The following is a 16,459-nucleotide window of genomic DNA, read 5'->3' as shown; positions in this document are numbered from 1 at the left end:
TATATTTTTTTAAAGATAAAAGGAAAAAAAACGAAGGCCCAATGAAAAGACTTGTGGACCATAATGGATTTGATTATTTGAACTCGTTAAAGCATATAATGAAATAGCACACAGGATCAACTATGCAACCAATCATACAAAAAAATAGTTGTAGTTAAAAATCTTCTTGATCTACTTTACAAAGGGAACTGAACCAGCTCAAAGAGGAGTGCGTTAAGTTCTCCTGATGCATATTTAAATTCTCCGATGTAGATTGCAGACCCCTTCCGGGGGAAAAGCAAAGTTTATATTTTCAAACATATTCAAAATTCCATCACAAACTTATTGGGGCATGCAAATTTTGCGATGGTGGCTGTATCAACTCGGGTTCCTCCAAATCATCTGATTGAATGTGTATATCCTGAAATTGCTAATGAGATAACTATTTTAGTACAAATATTGACAAAAATAGTAAGAATTAAGAAATGTTGTTAATTATGAAACTCCTTGAGACTAGGAGAGGAGAGAAATACGTAAAAATTAACCCGCCAGATTTAAAAGAACACCTCAACACTAACTCACGCGATTTACCAGTTATTATCATTCAAGAATTGAACTTGAAAGCAAACCCTATGCATGAAAACTGCAACGTTATGATTCTCCCATCCATATATCAAGTCAACACCAATTCACATGAATGGCTAATCTAAGGTACGAAATGAAACCACCATACCAGGGTCAAATATATTCAATTTATACCTGACTGATATCATACAGATAAGAGCATTGATAATTACCTGAGCATTTATCATTTGGTGTGGCTGCTGATCTTGGGCCATTCCGTAGACCTGTGGTTGAGACATTCTATAATATGGTTCTTTTAAATCAAATTTGCATGATGATGTCTGAAGTATTCCTCCTTGTTCAGCACCAGGTCCCCACATTTTAGCTATTGGAATTTAGCAGCAACTTGTTAGAAACTGATGGAAGAAACAAAGCAACAAATGAGAGAAAAAGGGGAGTGGAAGACAACCTGACAGTGTCAAATTTATGGTATAACTCTGAGCATTGTGAGCAACCATGTGGAGCCGGCCTGTAATTTCTTGTCCTGCCATGACATAGAGTGGCTGAGGCAGAACACAGCGTAATTGATACCAATGGGTTGTAGGAGCACCAGGGGCAGTTGTAAGCCACCTTTGTACAGTACTGTGGATCAAAAGAGGTTATATGTAAAGCCCATAAATTTAGAAGTTCAAGCAGAGTAAAATGCAGGGCTATTGCAAATACCCCAGGGAAAAAAAAAAAAAAAAAAAAAAAAAAAAAAAATTATCAGGTCACATGCTTGCCTTCCGTTAAACAACACATCAAACCAACAAGCCAGCCCATGCACCCTGGTGCCCACAGAAGCAATGAATTTTAATGGAATATCAATTTCATATAAATCCTCTTCCTGCAAAAAGAAATGGCAAAATGTTGTTATTACTAATCAAGAAAAGTCAGATGCAGTTAACTTCCTCTTAAGTAAAGAATATTAAAAGATATGATATTGCAACAAAAAGAATGAAGCTTGAAGCGTACAACTGCTCCTTTCAAAATTAAGTGAAAACAAAAAGCAGCAGCCCCCATCTCATAAATATGCATTGCCTAAAAAGCCATAAACAGCATTTCAAGCAAAATTTCTTTCAGATGTACAAAACTCGCATCATAAGCAAGGATGAGATATGAAGCCTACAGACACAATGCCATATCTCATCATGAGAGAAGAAATTGTTTTGGAAAATAAGATTTTCATTGTGGAATAGAAGACATTCTTAAAGAACATCTCAAGACCCAAAAAACATACAAACAAAATCATAAAATTTGTCCATGAAAAGAAAATTAAAAGAGGTCTAGAAGATGAATCTATACCTTTATTTCAGTAAAATCTATGACGTGAAATGTTGCGGGAGCCACCAATAACCTTGGATCGAAAGCATCTACTACAGGCTGAATGGAAATCACAACAAAGAAATGATCAGAAAGCTCCCAAGCACCAAAATGCAATGAAATTGGGTATCATTAATTTCTTTCATATGCTATTTTCTTTCTCCAAAGAATATTCATATAAAATGTTTAAAAGAAGAAAACAGCAAACTTGTGCTATTAAAGGTTAACAGAGTGGGAAAAATATTTCAATTTATACAGCAACAACCAAGTAGACCTGAGAAAAGTATCCCTGGAATGCAGATCCATATAGAGGTTGTAGATCAACTCCATAATAGTTCTGTTGCTGCCAAAAGAGCGCCTGTATAGACGAAAACAAATCACAAGCAACGCATGATTACTCATTTGGAATAATCTATTAAGATCAAGTCATGATATAAACCAAAAAAGTCTGATCACAGTTGCAAAATTATGCATACTGCAATAAGAAAAGCTTCATTGATTTCTCTTGTTTCATGTGACTTCTTTACATCATTCCCTTCCTTCGATAAGGTGTAAAGGCTGCAGCAATATAATTGATCCAGGTAAACCTCAACATGATAGTTTCCAATACATACCTTATTAGCAATTTCAACAAACAAATATTCATCACTGAAAGGCGCCATATGAATTCTGCAAGATCAAGTAATTTCAATTCAGTATCTGTAGCAACATAATTTCAATTCAGTATGTATTGCAACATCAAAGTGATTGAGATGAAGAATAACCCTACCTTCCAACCGTAGGGAACATTTTTCCATTGGGATGAAGAAATCGGTCTCTTGCTATCACATAGGACTCTAACATTCTTTCATTGACTAATAGGGTGCCTACATGTGACATTCCCAAAAGGTTAGAAAAGGTATGAGTTTTGACTTGTGCTACTTTCATTATGTCCAAGATGTTTTAGTCTTTGGTTGACAAAACTCATCCCCAATCAGCGAAGAGCACTGAGGCATAAAACTTTATAGAAATCAACAAAAGTTGCAAAGCCATTGATGAATGAAGGTGAAAAACAGTATGTCTAACATCAATAAGAAATATCTACCAGTCACAAGAATGATAAGGGCAAAGGATGATGCATAAGTTTACCCATCGGTTCAGAGATCATAATATCTGCTTTCTCTGGCAATTCAACTTCCTCAACTTTACCCTTTATTACCTACAATGAGAAGACACAGTACCAACAAAGAAACTGAGAGCAGAAAGATGTAACTTATAGGGCATAAAAAGTAATATGCAAGACAGAACATTACTGTAATCCTTTCTCCCAGCGATGGGTTCCCAGCAATTAGTTTGCGGGCGTATTCTGCCATTTCAGATGCTTCCACAGCATAAACATGCTTTGCACCAGCCTAAAGTGGAACAAAAAACAATAGAAGATCAGCCTACAAAAGGCATGAGCCAAAAGCAAACATCCAATTTTTTCACAATATATAAAAATTTAATTAGTTAAAGATCCAGATACCTGAGCAGCAAATAAAGACAAAATGCCACTACCAGCACCAACATCAACAACAACACGACCAAAAAAATCTGCACGGTTCTCAATGACAGCAGCATAATAGGTTCCTGAGATAAATAATGAAGCTTTTCTGTTACATTCATGACACAACTCATAGTGGATGTCCATATCTAGATTTTATTTTTCCAGGCATTTTGAGCTTATCCATAAACTCATAACAGTATGAGGCTTGATCAAACTTCTCAACCAAAAAAAAAAGCCTGAAAATTGAAATTGCAAAACAAGATCAAAGGGAGAAAAACGTTATAGCCAATGATTTAACCTGTCCTCACATAATCCTGTAGCATATTTTGCTGATGTAGTAATTGTCCATAATAATGGAAATACATTTTGGCTGATGACGGCTCTATTTTGTAATCAAACTTGCTTTTAGGAGCTGTGAGTGCTCCATTCGGTAAAGTTGTTCCTGGAAGAGAAAAAAATAAATAATAAGAAGAAAGTTACACACATCTAATACAATGTGAAGTGTCTGTGAAAGCAACTTTGTGGAGAAAGCAAAATAACATAGGCCAGAATTAGAGGTCAATACATGGATTGGAAAGGCTCCAATTTGAAAACTTCATATTCAATTTAATGGATTTTCATTAACATGATCCTCAGTCCATTTTGCGTGAAATCATCAACAAGGTTGTTTTCATTGAGCAAATTTAATTGCATTCAGATGAATCAATTTATTAGTTATGCAGAGGGGAATTCTTCTAATGGTTTATGTTTCGCAAATTGAGAATAAAATGAGATAGAGATCAAAAACCATACTTTAGATACAAAATATGATGCATTATTTTGTCCATTTAATTTAGACTTCTCTAAAGAACATCCTTTCCAAATTTTTTATAATTACTTCCATAGTAAAACTAATGTGTGTATAGGCATGGTATCTCTGCATAGGAGTGCATGCTTTCAAATGTTTGTGCACAATGAAGCTCCAATGCATCTCAGACAGCTAATTACTGCACTTTTAAATTCATTTAATGCAAACTCCAACCTACTAATGAGGGACAAAAATTCAAAAAAAGGAAATAGAAAAACAATGTGACAAGATTAGGAAATGTGATGTGGGGATATCTCCAATGTCTGACTTTACATGACATTTTATGTTAGAGAGATATCTGCAATAAACTGTGACAAATTTTCAAAGCAGCACCTTGAACAATGACTTCGTTCTTCCATTGCTCAAATGCACAATGGAAGGTCCTGCTCTCCTCCTCATTTCTAAATTGGATAGTGATTCCTCTTGAATATTTCTGGTAAAAAGTAATACTGTTAAGACATGGACATCTGTAACACTCAAATAATCATATAACTACATTGTGCCTGCAGCACCAATACACTGCCCAGATACATAAAAAGGTAACTTGTGGCTACGACATATTGCCATATTTCAATTTTCTATATCTATTTAAATAGATTACCATTTATGAGGTATTTCCCTGTTTCCCCATTATCTCAACCAACAAAATGGAAGAGAACTACAAAATTATTTCTTAAACAATGTACTACCAATAAAGCATCCAAGAAAAGGCAAAGAGTGAACTTTCAATGCATATAAAGGGGAAAGAGAAAAATTTTACTTAAAAATAAATTGCATACCTCTTTGTTGCTATCAGATTCTAGACCTTCAGCTATGCAAACTGATTGATCGGGTCCTAGCTTGAATAACTGAACGACATTAAAATAAAAGAAAAAACGAATTCTCGTCAACTACTCTTCAATCACCAGTTATCACAAATGTCGTGCCTAACCACAATTTTACAAATGTTTACAAGTTTAAAGGAAATATATAACAAAATACACACTTCTAAAGTTGTTCTTGGTGAGGAAATGCATAGACACTCAAACTTTTGAATAGTATAAACACATTCCGCTTCTTTACCTTGAACTATATTCCATTTACTATTTCCATTTATTGACAAACAAGAACTAAGCAATAGACCACTAGCATCTCTTCTTTTTTCCTTCGAAAAAATTGCTTACAATAAACTTTATGAGCACAAAAGAAAATTAATAAAACTTAGCAAGGGCGTTTATTTGACATGCGCATTTTTCCTTAGAATTTGCATTTCTTAAAAAAGAAATTAACATATTTCTTTCATTTCTTTTTCATTCGATATTTCCTCCAGTTTCCCGGTAACCAAACAAACAATAAAACTACAATCCTCCAAAGCAACAAAAATTGAAAAAGGAACTAACCTGAGCAGTACTAAGATCGACATTAATAAAATCAGTAGCGTTAGAGTCGTGAAGAAATCGAAGCTCCACTACTCCATTATCAGCGCTAAACCTAGCGACCACTGGCAAAGATGAAGCAGCTAAAGAAGAAGAAGAACTAGAAGATAGCTCGGTTATCGATGCCAAAACGAACTGTTGCTGTTTATTCTGTTTTGAACTCTCCATTCTTGCGTCCTCCTCCGTAAGATTTGTTTACTTTTTATATAGAGGGAGGGAAAGAGATGTTCGAGAGAGCCAAGATATAGGTAAGAGTACTGTGTAAAAGTACATACACCCAGCCAACACAAGTGAAATTAGGGTTTTACAAAAAGCGGGAAGCTGGAGTGACAGAGAGCGCTTAGGGCCGCCAAAGGAAGCAGAATGACTTTAACTATGGCATTTTATACTTCAGGTGTTTCTATTAATTTTTGTTTCATTTACTTTGGGTACATGGCTCTTTTTCTTTTTCTTTTTCTTTTTTTTTCCTTGACAATACAGTTTATTTCCATTATAAGCTCATAACTATTCTATGGGATTTTTTTATTTTGGAAGAATGATTTAAGGGTTGAGATTGAGAGTGCATAGGCAGAAATATGATTAATTAATTTCTTTATATTTGGATTAGGAGTATTAATTGATTAGCTTATTATTATTAAATTAGAATTCCAATTAATATGTGGAAGGAAAGAGTTGGGTTGGGTGGGCGTGCTACTTTGCTTGGAATGGGAGAATGGATAGAGTCGATATACTTTTTTGACTATGCGCACCATGCAATTGGAGGGGTTTATGGAACAATTCAAGGATCCTGTCACTTTTTTATTAAGCTGCATGCTTGTACCATAATAATGCCAATGACACTTGTTGTTCTTGGTACAAACTTGGGAAGATATTAAAACCACAGAAACGTTTTTTTCAATCATTAGAGTAAAAAACGAGATTCGAAAAGCGTCGGACTATATTATCCTGTGATTTTTATTTGTAAAAGATGGTATTAGATCATACCATGGTTGTTCACTGTAAAGGCACAAATTCGTTAATATTATAAGAACAGTTATTAAACAGTGGGATAAGGCAAATTATATCATTTTCAGGTATATAATTTGCATTCAAGAGCAACATAATTGGCAATGATACTGATTTTCACATTTCTTTTTTTTTTTTTTTTTTTTTTTCTTGTCAGCTTTCGACCTTAACAATCCAATTTCACAATTTCTTTAAAAAGAAAAAAAAAAAAATCCAATTAAAGGCTTTCCTAGAGAATGCAGTAAAGTTTTCCAGCTAAGAATGCAAGTGGAAAATTGCAAGTTGCCTGTTCAAGATAGCATTTAGATATGTCATCCAAGGAGCACATGAACTGGTCTATCAGCAGTTTCAGGGAGAATCTACCTTTTCTAGTTCAGCCAAACATCATCATTAATTCAGTAGTTTGTCACTTTCAATGTCAAATACACAAATCTAAAAACTCACCCAGTTGTCATATTTGTCACCAAAGACAATGAACTGCATATGAAATGTTCAGAGCAGAGTAGACTAGATCAAGTTCTTCACTATATTTCCCCTTAACAATGTCCTCTCCCTCCACAATGTCCCACCTATATATTCTGGTACTCGAAAATTTTGGAAATGCATAGTAGAAAAGAAATCAACAGGCAAAATGTGAGCTGATCTTGGAAGGCTTCAATCTATAAAAAGCAAAAACCAATTCTTCATTCGCTGCAAATCCAGAGTGGAAACCTAATGAACGTTTAGTTTTAGAGCTGTAGGCCAAATAACATCAACTCATCAAGATAACTTATCTTCATAATTAGATACAAGTACACAGAGATAAACTTGAGTGCTCACCAATGCAATCTATTGAACATCATACACACTACACCTATCGAAACATTAAATCTGAATTTGCTTCGTCCTTGCTTTGTCCCGCGTGCCACAAGTACATATTGTTATGCCAAGTTTGTCCAAAAAGCTTCAAGTAAAAATTCTAGTAGGAAATTCGTACCAGAGAAGAGTCCAGGTTTGGCTTCCCACAAAAAGGACACAGAACAGTCAAATCTGAACCAGATAATTCCAGACTATGGAACCATATAAGCAGACAATGAATTGCCCACAAAGGATCTCGAATATTCCTGCCAAAATATTTGCAGCTAACGACTCACAGCCATCATATATGACTGTGATAACCAAGCCAGATCATGCTAGGGGCAAAGTTCTTGGGGGGCCAAAACCCTAAATCCTAGAGGTTCACTTATAGAAACCCATCGCTACTATCTCTCCTGGTATAACCTAGAAAAACAACTTCCAAAATACCAAGTACTCCGCCAAAGGGGGGTGGCCACCAATTTTTTTTTTCTCCAAAAGAAACCAATGATATGCAGACGCAATTGCTGACAGTGAAATCTCCTCTGGCAACAATAAGCAATGTGAAGAACAAGTTGAATTTTCAACCACAAACATTTAGATAGTACAAAACTAAAGAGAAAATAGCACTAATGCAAGATTTTTCGTATCTTTCAAGAATCAATATAATTTAAGCACTAGTAATACAACAATTAGGAAAAAGGAAAAGAGAATACAATATCCATTGCCACCACCGGAGAAAAACAACAATTACGTGCAATTTGACATGTACTGTAACTTTAAATAAACAAGTCACAACAATGAGTAATGCATTACAGTATCGAAGCTCTCAAGATCACTATGTTGGTACCTTAGCTCTCACGATGAAGTAGGTAACTTGACAGCTTTAAATGCAGGATGAAGCAACCCAAGCTCATCTTTCACTTCAAGTGGATTGCTAGACTCATTCCTCACTCTTTTAACTTTCCGACTAGCAAGTGATTTATGAGTAAACCCATACATCTGCAGAATTTGATTGTCTCCAAAATTGAAAGCGCGATCCATCTGCTTCAAGCACCTCTCCACCGGATAATCACCAAACTTACCACATGGCTTGCAACCCACAAAGTGAGTCACAAGTGGCCACCGGTGATCACCCAGACCTGGATGGTAATTCTCAATCATTTCCTCATATCGATCAACCAAAATACCCCAATAACCGTGCAAATAATAAGCACTCTCTAGATAAACCTTATCACCCCACTTATCCCTTTGTGTAGCCAGTAGATAAACCATTGCAGACTGATCATCAGCTTCGAAAACAGGTCTATCTTTAAGCTCCCTGGTGAGTACTTTCCCAGCTTCATCTCTAATCTTCCCTTTGGGCCCCATTGGTGCCCAAGCATCCAAAATATCCAACGCCCATTGGCCATTCCTCAACAGAAAACTACCAGTATTTAATCCAATCCAGTTTTTCTGATCATAAACCATTTCATTCCAACCGTGCATCACAAAGTTGGAATCTTTGTACCTCTCCCATGGAACCTCAAAAGCCATATCTGTAAACATGGCATCACTATCCATCCACCACAAGAACTCAATCTCCGGATGCGAAAGCAATAGCTTCCTTATCAATGGAAGCTTCGCCCAAAAGCCAGCCATTTCCGCATCGAGCAAAGCCATGTTATAAAAAATCTCAATCCCATGAAGCCTACAGTAGTCGATCTTGTTCTTAATGGACTTCAACAAGTAATGATCCCCGACAGGATTCTCACATGGTTTAGGTGAAGATCCCGTCACCAATAGCACTCTCGGCTTGTTTGGTCCAATAAAATTAGGGAAATTAGGGTTGTTCCTCAACCATTCAGCTCTCTGCTCATCCCAATCCGAAATCTTGGGGCCGAGACTGTACGGTTTGTTCGGATCCCGCTTCTCTTCTTCCCCTTCATCTACCAAGATCTTATTGAGATCAAATGTGGCATAATTATTAGGATCGTTGTTGTTATTATTGTTGTTGGTGCTACTTTGAGCTGATTCGGTAGCGACTTGGGCTTCTACGAGGACTCTGTGAGGCTCAGCGTGTTTGCGCGAAGCGTAGAAGCGGTCGCGGAGGTCATTGAAGTCCTGCTCCGGCGTGCCAAACTTGCCGGCGCCGATGGTGCCACGTAGGACGACGACGGTCATAAAGAGGCAAAAGAGGGTAACTTTAGCATGGCGAATTGCTCTCTGAATACGAAGGACTCGGTGAGTCCCGAGACACCGCTCCAGCATCTTGACTCGCCCGAGTTGCTCCTCCTTTTTGGCCGACGATTTTGTTTGGCGTGTGCGAAATAGAAAGTATGTAATAATACTACGGAAATGAAACCGTAGTAGTAGCTGTTGTTAGAGAGGGTGGTACGGTGGTAAATAAGAGAAAATTAAGGGTGATTAGTTAATGGAAAGTCGGTGGATGGAGTGAGGAAGTGAGAGCTGGACTGGAATTGCAAATTTGAAAGGAGAATCCAGGAAGAAGAGGATGTAAACAAAAAAATATATATATATTTTTTATTTTATTAGTATTGTTATTTTTATTTGATTTATTTAGTAAAATAGTTTTGAGTGCAATGTTGGCACGTAAGCACGTTGATGGAATCAATCAATGAATACTTCTTTTCAGAAAAAAAAAAAAATCAATCAATGAATACTGTAATAAAATGGATATTTTATTATATAAATAAAATGTTAAATAATTTTTTATAATCATTTATTAATTTAGAATAATTATAAATAAAATAATCACATAAAATATTTACTTATTATTATAAATTAATTTTATAAAAATAACACAATTCTAATATAAAATTGGTGAAAAAATGTTACATATTTAGCATTCTATTATTCTAATCTCAGTAATTTGGAAGAGCGGAAGTTCCTAGCTCACAAGGGGTGGAAGAGGAAAACAGAGAGGATATTTTGGCACATGTGCTGATACGAGCAGCCGGAACACGCATTTATTCTAATCACATTCACATGTCTGTTAACCACTTGATTTATCCATTTCCTTTTCCTTATTTTTCACCTAATATCCCCATTACACATTACATTAGTGTAATCTTTCGCGATTAGATCGCCCATCGTTTCGATTGACCATCCCCCAGGTTCACACGTGGCACGCGGAGTTCAGTATGTGATGTGGGTTGCTTTTCTTTCACTGAATTTGGAGACCTTAACTGGAAACAGAGAGACGGAAGCTTCTTGTACGCTAATTTAGACTCAACCCAAATCCGGCATTAGACCTTTATTTGCTTATCTTGCATATTTGGACGTGAGCTTTCAAAAGTCCAGCTACACCAGGGGGACCGGCACGTGTCACCTTGGGCTTATTTAAATCAAAGCTGGGCCTTTTTAGATTTGGGTATAACTTGAGTTGGGTTTGCTATTATTTGTTGCTAATTTACAATTGATGAGATGTGTCGTTTTATTATTATTTTAAAAAAACACAAATGCAAATTCTCTCCTCCAATTAAAATCCATAATTCAATCCACACCAAACGCGTCCTATCTATAATAAAGTTTAACTTGAGCAGGATTGTCACGCAAAAAATTCCACTGTCTTTATTGCTGATTCACTTAACAAAATTTAATTGGAATGTAGATAAAATTCAATTGGAATGTAGTTTTACTTCCGCTCACACAATCGATTGTTAGTATTTCACCATTTCACATTGTACTTATCTTATTATAAGTCCAACTAAGAACAGTATGGTAAAAAAAAAAATTATATAAGCATGGAAGTAACCAGGGTCAAATACCCCACCCAAACCAAACAAGGCAAAACAAATTGTTTAGACAATGGACTAACTTTACCAAATATCTGATAGCACGCACAAACGGTCCCAAAATTCACCGAAGAGAAAACAACTCCAATGCAAGCCTCCCCAATTCTTAACACGAGAGGATCCCAGACTATGCTCAAGGAGACTTGAGATATATAAAGAGGCAACGCTTCCGAGTCAAGTTGGAATCCACCGTCGGCCCACACGAGCAAAGCCGCTACACTCATTAGAAGGGTTGAACCCACGGTGGCTAAGTGAATTATGGTTAGAGAAGGGAACCAGATTGGTTTGGCTAGTGCTAGGTCTTGATATTCTCTGCTTGAACCAAACACATGTATTACCGCTATGGCCAGGGAGACAGGCACCATTGTGATTAGGAATGCTGAACAAAACGAGAAAAAAATGGTTTTGTTTTTTGATTTTGCATTTTTGTGTTGAGCTTTTTTCGCCACGGCGGCGTCCGCGGGCATGGTTTTACCATGTTGATTTTTAGGGGGTTGCGTTGCCATTTGTGTTGAGAACTTGAGATCGTAGCAGAAACGAGAAGAAAAGCAGTCGTCACGCGGAAGAGTAGTAATTAACTAATGTAAGAGATGGTTACATAGGAAAAAGGGATTTGGTGAGGAATCAATAAATAAACGCGGATTGAGCAAAATCCGTAATTTTGAAACCCGAAATTGCCAAATTACTTTCCTACTGATGGAGTAATCCGATCTTTAAAACATGCGTCTTTTTGTATTTTTCTGATACAAACATAACCTATTTATTTATTTATTTATTAAAATTTTCTTGAATATTGCTACACTTTTTTTTTTTTATCTATAATATATATTGGGAATGGGTAGGGAACATTGCAAATTGGCAAAAACAAAAAACCCTAACTAAATATATGAATGGACAAAAATAACATTAATAATTTTAATTTGATTGATTAAAAAAATAAATATAATCTAATTTTGATCGAAGATTATCGGATAAAATAAAAAATTATATTTTATATAGTTATATAAGGTATATATAAAATACAATGATATTATTTGATTCTACAAGCGGTTTTAAAATTAAAACCCATATAATATAATATTAAATAAAATATATAATGTATACTATTGAATATAGTAATATATATATATATATATATATATGGTAATACAATATTATATGGCAATACTATTACATGGTAATAAAACATTATATAGTAATACTATTTGTTGGATATTAAACAAGGTATATATTAAATATGATAATAATATAATATATTGATTATAAATTAAAGATAACTTAACATGGTAAGAATATAATATATTTAATTATTATTTTTAATAAGTTCATTATAATTATTTTCTACAAGTAACTTGTTCCACAAAAAATAAATATAGTTTTATTATTTAAAAAATATAATTTACTATTATTTATTAAAGGAACATGTTATAAAATTTATTATCTGATTTTGGCCTCGAGTTGTTCCCCATTGGATTTAATTCCCTGCTTTGGAGATAAAAAAAGATTTATTATTTGATACAAACTAAAAAATAAAACTCATTAAAAATATATATAGTATAAGACTATGTTATAACACGTTATATTAGCAAATTATATAATACAATAAAAGAATTTTTTTTCTTAAAAAAACAAACCATAAAATTAATTATATGTTCAGAGCTTTAACAAAAAGTAAAATAATAAATAATAAAATTATAAATGATGCTCTAAAATAATATATTAATTATTATAATAATTAATATTGATTTCTCATATTGTAGCGATATAAACGGTTTATGGTATAATATTATATACGAAAAATTAAGTTAATTAAATTTTAATTTTTATAAGAATAAATTAATTGATTAATTTTATTTTCATTAAAAATCTAGTTGTTAAATTATAATAATTTTTATTATATAAATATATTATTTATTAACAACTTATTTTTTATTGAATTTTATTCTATTATTTTATAAAATATTTTTTATTTATGAATGCTTTTAAAATTTTTAGTAATACAAATTATTAATAATTTGTAATAAAAAGTTATATATATATATTCAATTATATTTATTTACAATGTAAAAAATCCATAAGTACAAATAATTTGCAATGCAAATGTCAGAAAACTAGTTACGAAGAGAACCTCGTTAGAAAATTGAATAACTTGTTAGAATTGTATATTTACTATTTTTACAAATTCGTGGCTTAGCATCTCACTCAAAATTTTACAAACAAAATATTTAAAGAAAACATTCTTTATTTTCCAATAATTCATTTAACACCCCTACTTTTGAGTCGGAAAATAAAATTTGTCTGCTCTGAGACCAGATTCCAAAAATACCCTTGACCCCGTAGCATTCTCACCTACAAATCCAACTACTTACAGAGGGACAAATTCGCAATTGGACATCCGCAAACATCCACATTTCTGTCCAGAAATTCACTACAGACAGCCCGCGTGTCTCTGCTTCGCGCTGCGGAATCGAACTACCTACAAGCAACTGACCAGACGAAAACTCCAGAAATAATGGTAAAAATATCGGCATGTTATTTTTTGAATTATATTTTATCCCACGCAATTTATTTGTGTTTTTGAACATTTATCATAAAATACGATTAGGGTTTTGATGCTAGAAAGATATTGATTGAATGATCCTTAATCACAGCCAATTGCTGCTTTTGCAGTTCAATTGCAAAATGGAAACTGCTTAATGAAATTATTGTCAGTAACTGTGAATGGTTTTCTTTCTTCTGGAACTATTTTATTTATATTGGTTTACTGATAGTCTTGGTATCAATTTTATGTTGAAGGATCTCACTGACTGCTACTATTATTGTTGTTTTTCTTATCTTGCAGGATGGGCATGATACTGAAGATGCGAAGCAGAGTACTGCTGATATGACAGCTTTTGTAAGTTTCTGAACACATCTTCAATGAGATTTTTTTTTTTTTTATTGAGATTATCTCCATTCAGTTAAGGGTAAAGTTAGGCAGCGGATAAGCAATTCTTATTCTGGTTCTGAAGCATGTGTCATCACAAGCAAAAGTTAGGTTGTGTACTTGTCTTAAATGGTGAAATTTTGCAGCTTCGGGTGTTTAGCATGAGTTGATACAGTTAGGATGAAAACAAGTTGTGTTTCTGTCACATGGAGTGCCCTGCTTCTTATACTTGGGATGTAGCTTTTATTGTTTGCATTTGACGCTGCCTTTTATGTTGTTTGGAGTAGATATAGCGCTGTACCAAATTGAGCTGGACAGTAATCAATCGACATACTTGACTGTCTTTTATTTCACAGTATTTCCAATAAAGCTCGTGAAACACTTGTTTGCTTCAATAGTTTACTTGTATGGTTCTAAATGCTAAGGATTGGACAATAAGCCTTTGCTGAGAGTTGCATTGCTTTTCTGCAGGTACAGAATCTACTTCAGCAAATGGTGAGTTTGTAATTAATATATGAGGATTCACATCTGAAAGTCACTAAGACTGTGAGTAGATTTACATCAATTGGTTATTAATTCTTTTGCAGCAATCCAGATTCCAGACAATGTCAGATTCTATCATTACGAAGAATATCCTTTTCCAGTTTTATGCACTAATTGCAAATTATCTTACCAGGGAGAATGGAAGTGTCATTACTGTTAGAGTCACTTAAAATGTTTATCAGGGAAAGAAAAGAAGGGATGGGGTTTGCTTTGAACTATAGGGAAAAGAAATCATTTCATTTTCTCCGCAGCATTTGTGAGGAGTTCCATTGGTTTGTAGCATTTTTTTCTGTTTGGGTCATGTACAACCTTGGTTAAACAGATATTGAGTGGTATTGTTAGAAAAATTTCATGATTATTAAACTTTGGGTTTTCATGTGAGAATTTTGAGGTGGTCACTGAGAAACTTAAAATTTTGAACAGTTATAAGTCTGCTTTTCAAATGTAAATTTTGTAGTTTTTGCGATGGTTAAGTTTGACGTTCAAATGTAAATTTTGCAGTTTTTTCCATGGTTGGTTTTAGTCTTGGTTCATCACTTAATGTTTACGTGCTCCAAATGGAATTGGTTTCTTTGACTGCAATATACTTGATGAAATGGGCAGAAGAATAGATGAGTTGGAGCAGAGCATCAATGATCTTAGAGCTGAAATGGGAGTGGAGGGCTCACCATCTCCTTCAGTCACTCCCAAGGTGAAAGAAGAATCCAAGTCCCCCAATGATTCAACCCAAGTTTAGTTGCAACATGTGCATTAAACAAATAGATCCTTCTAAAGTGAGATTTTGTTGTGTAAACTAATTTTGATTTAAACTCAAATCTTCTGAAGCTGACTGAACTTCCAAGAAATATAGAACAGGTGCCTATGTTGATTTCTTTGAAGGCATCACAGCCTTAGAACATGATTGGAAAATATTGAAACTGAAAGTGTGGAGAGAGAGATTCTAGCTTTTCATTATGGTGGTCCAGATGTGTATTTTGATTTTAAATATTAGGTGTTTTATGTAATTATGTATGAGCTTAATAAAGGTGAAAGATGCTTTTATAGAGCAGGTCCAGGCCCCAGCTAGTTAACGATCAGACCACACCCACTAAAATTTGTCTGTCTGTGTGGGGTTGCTGTCTCTCATACTCGTGGAGGACTAGGATGTCATTCTTGCAAAACAAAAATAGTTAGCTGGCTGGGCCACCTGTCCAATCCATCTACAGCTAATAAAGTGTAACGTTTACTACCAAACTTCCAACTTAAGATTGTTCCTATTTACCTTTCGCATTTTCCCTTGCAATTGCTTTCACATTACTCATTTTGCCATATCTGATTCTGATGCACCTCAAATTATTTTTTCTATATTTAAATGGTCCCTTTAAATGTGACAGCAGTATTCTTTTTCAATTTTATATTTTGGATTCTCTTTTTTTATTGCAATTTTTGTAAACCCAAATCTGCCAGTCACTGTACTTTTTAATGAATTTAAAATTTAGGGACGATCCAATTATTTAATCAAAATGCACGAATTAAATAGAAATTAAAACTCGAGAACAAAATAGTAATTTACCCAGAGTATTTTTTTTACCCCTCTGTATCTATATATAAAGCAGTAAAAGGGCCAACCCCAAATCACCAAATCTGTACCTCAAACTTGAAATGGTAAAATCAGGAAGAAAA

At 34.4% G+C, this 16,459-nt stretch overlaps 3 protein-coding genes across 5 annotated transcripts; 1 reads left to right on the top strand and 2 right to left on the bottom strand.

Annotated features, from left to right (window-relative positions):
- Positions 1 to 51: 51 nt before the first annotated feature.
- PRMT4B (protein arginine methyltransferase 4B) lies at positions 52 to 6,080 on the bottom strand. Of its 3 annotated transcripts, none has more exons than XM_012228547.3 (15): positions 5,657 to 6,079; positions 5,057 to 5,125; positions 4,611 to 4,710; positions 3,729 to 3,872; positions 3,410 to 3,513; positions 3,198 to 3,296; positions 3,034 to 3,103; positions 2,675 to 2,771; positions 2,520 to 2,574; positions 2,180 to 2,263; positions 1,888 to 1,965; positions 1,326 to 1,429; positions 1,013 to 1,185; positions 777 to 928; positions 52 to 400 (listed from the first exon to the last, which is right to left on the bottom strand). In XM_012228547.3, the coding sequence occupies exons 1-15, from the start codon at positions 5,858 to 5,860 to the stop codon at positions 314 to 316; spliced, it is 1,620 nt and encodes a 539-aa protein (XP_012083937.1). In that variant the 5' UTR covers positions 5,861 to 6,079; the 3' UTR covers positions 52 to 313. The 3 variants fall into 3 exon arrangements, with proteins under 3 accessions (XP_012083937.1, XP_012083936.1, XP_089580468.1); XM_012228546.3 differs by having other exon boundaries at positions 52 to 409; positions 5,657 to 6,078; XM_089724342.1 differs by lacking the exon at positions 52 to 400 and adding an exon at positions 453 to 685 and having other exon boundaries at positions 5,657 to 6,080.
- Positions 6,081 to 8,171: 2,091 nt separating this feature from the next.
- Positions 8,172 to 10,021, bottom strand: XT2 (UDP-xylosyltransferase 2). Its single transcript, XM_089724343.1, has one exon. The coding sequence runs from the start codon at positions 9,779 to 9,781 to the stop codon at positions 8,390 to 8,392; it is 1,392 nt and encodes a 463-aa protein (XP_089580469.1). The 5' UTR covers positions 9,782 to 10,021; the 3' UTR covers positions 8,172 to 8,389.
- A 3,676-nt stretch (positions 10,022 to 13,697) lies between these two features.
- Positions 13,698 to 15,845, top strand: HSBP (heat shock factor binding protein). Its single transcript, XM_089724265.1, has 5 exons — positions 13,698 to 13,843; positions 14,171 to 14,224; positions 14,726 to 14,749; positions 14,842 to 14,884; positions 15,385 to 15,845. Exons 1-5 carry the CDS (start codon positions 13,841 to 13,843, stop codon positions 15,531 to 15,533), a joined length of 273 nt encoding a protein of 90 aa, XP_089580391.1. The 5' UTR covers positions 13,698 to 13,840; the 3' UTR covers positions 15,534 to 15,845.
- The last annotated feature ends 614 nt before the right edge of the window (positions 15,846 to 16,459 follow it).

Source organism: Jatropha curcas, chromosome 7 (genome assembly GCF_041381405.1).
Source record: "Jatropha curcas cultivar XTBG-Jc1 chromosome 7, XTBG_Jcur_1.0, whole genome shotgun sequence".
Classification (NCBI taxonomy): domain Eukaryota; kingdom Viridiplantae; phylum Streptophyta; class Magnoliopsida; order Malpighiales; family Euphorbiaceae; genus Jatropha; species Jatropha curcas.
Note: the sequence above shows the minus strand (reverse complement) of the source record. Positions and strands in the feature narration are given on the sequence as shown.

Coding starts and splice junctions, on each gene's coding strand:
- PRMT4B (XM_012228546.3), bottom strand. CDS start 5,860: ATGGAGAGTTCAAAACAGAATAAACAGCAACAGTTCGTTTTGGCATCG. Junction 2,772..3,033: donor TATGATCTCTGAACCGATGG/GTAAACTTATGC, acceptor TGTCACATGTAG/GCACCCTATTAGTCAATGAA. Junction 1,186..1,325: donor GATGTGTTGTTTAACGGAAG/GCAAGCATGTGA, acceptor TTTGATCCACAG/TACTGTACAAAGGTGGCTTA.
- XT2 (XM_089724343.1), bottom strand. CDS start 9,781: ATGCTGGAGCGGTGTCTCGGGACTCACCGAGTCCTTCGTATTCAGAGA.
- HSBP (XM_089724265.1), top strand. Junction 14,225..14,725: donor CTGCTGATATGACAGCTTTT/GTAAGTTTCTGA, acceptor GCTTTTCTGCAG/GTACAGAATCTACTTCAGCA. Junction 14,750..14,841: donor AGAATCTACTTCAGCAAATG/GTGAGTTTGTAA, acceptor ATTCTTTTGCAG/CAATCCAGATTCCAGACAAT.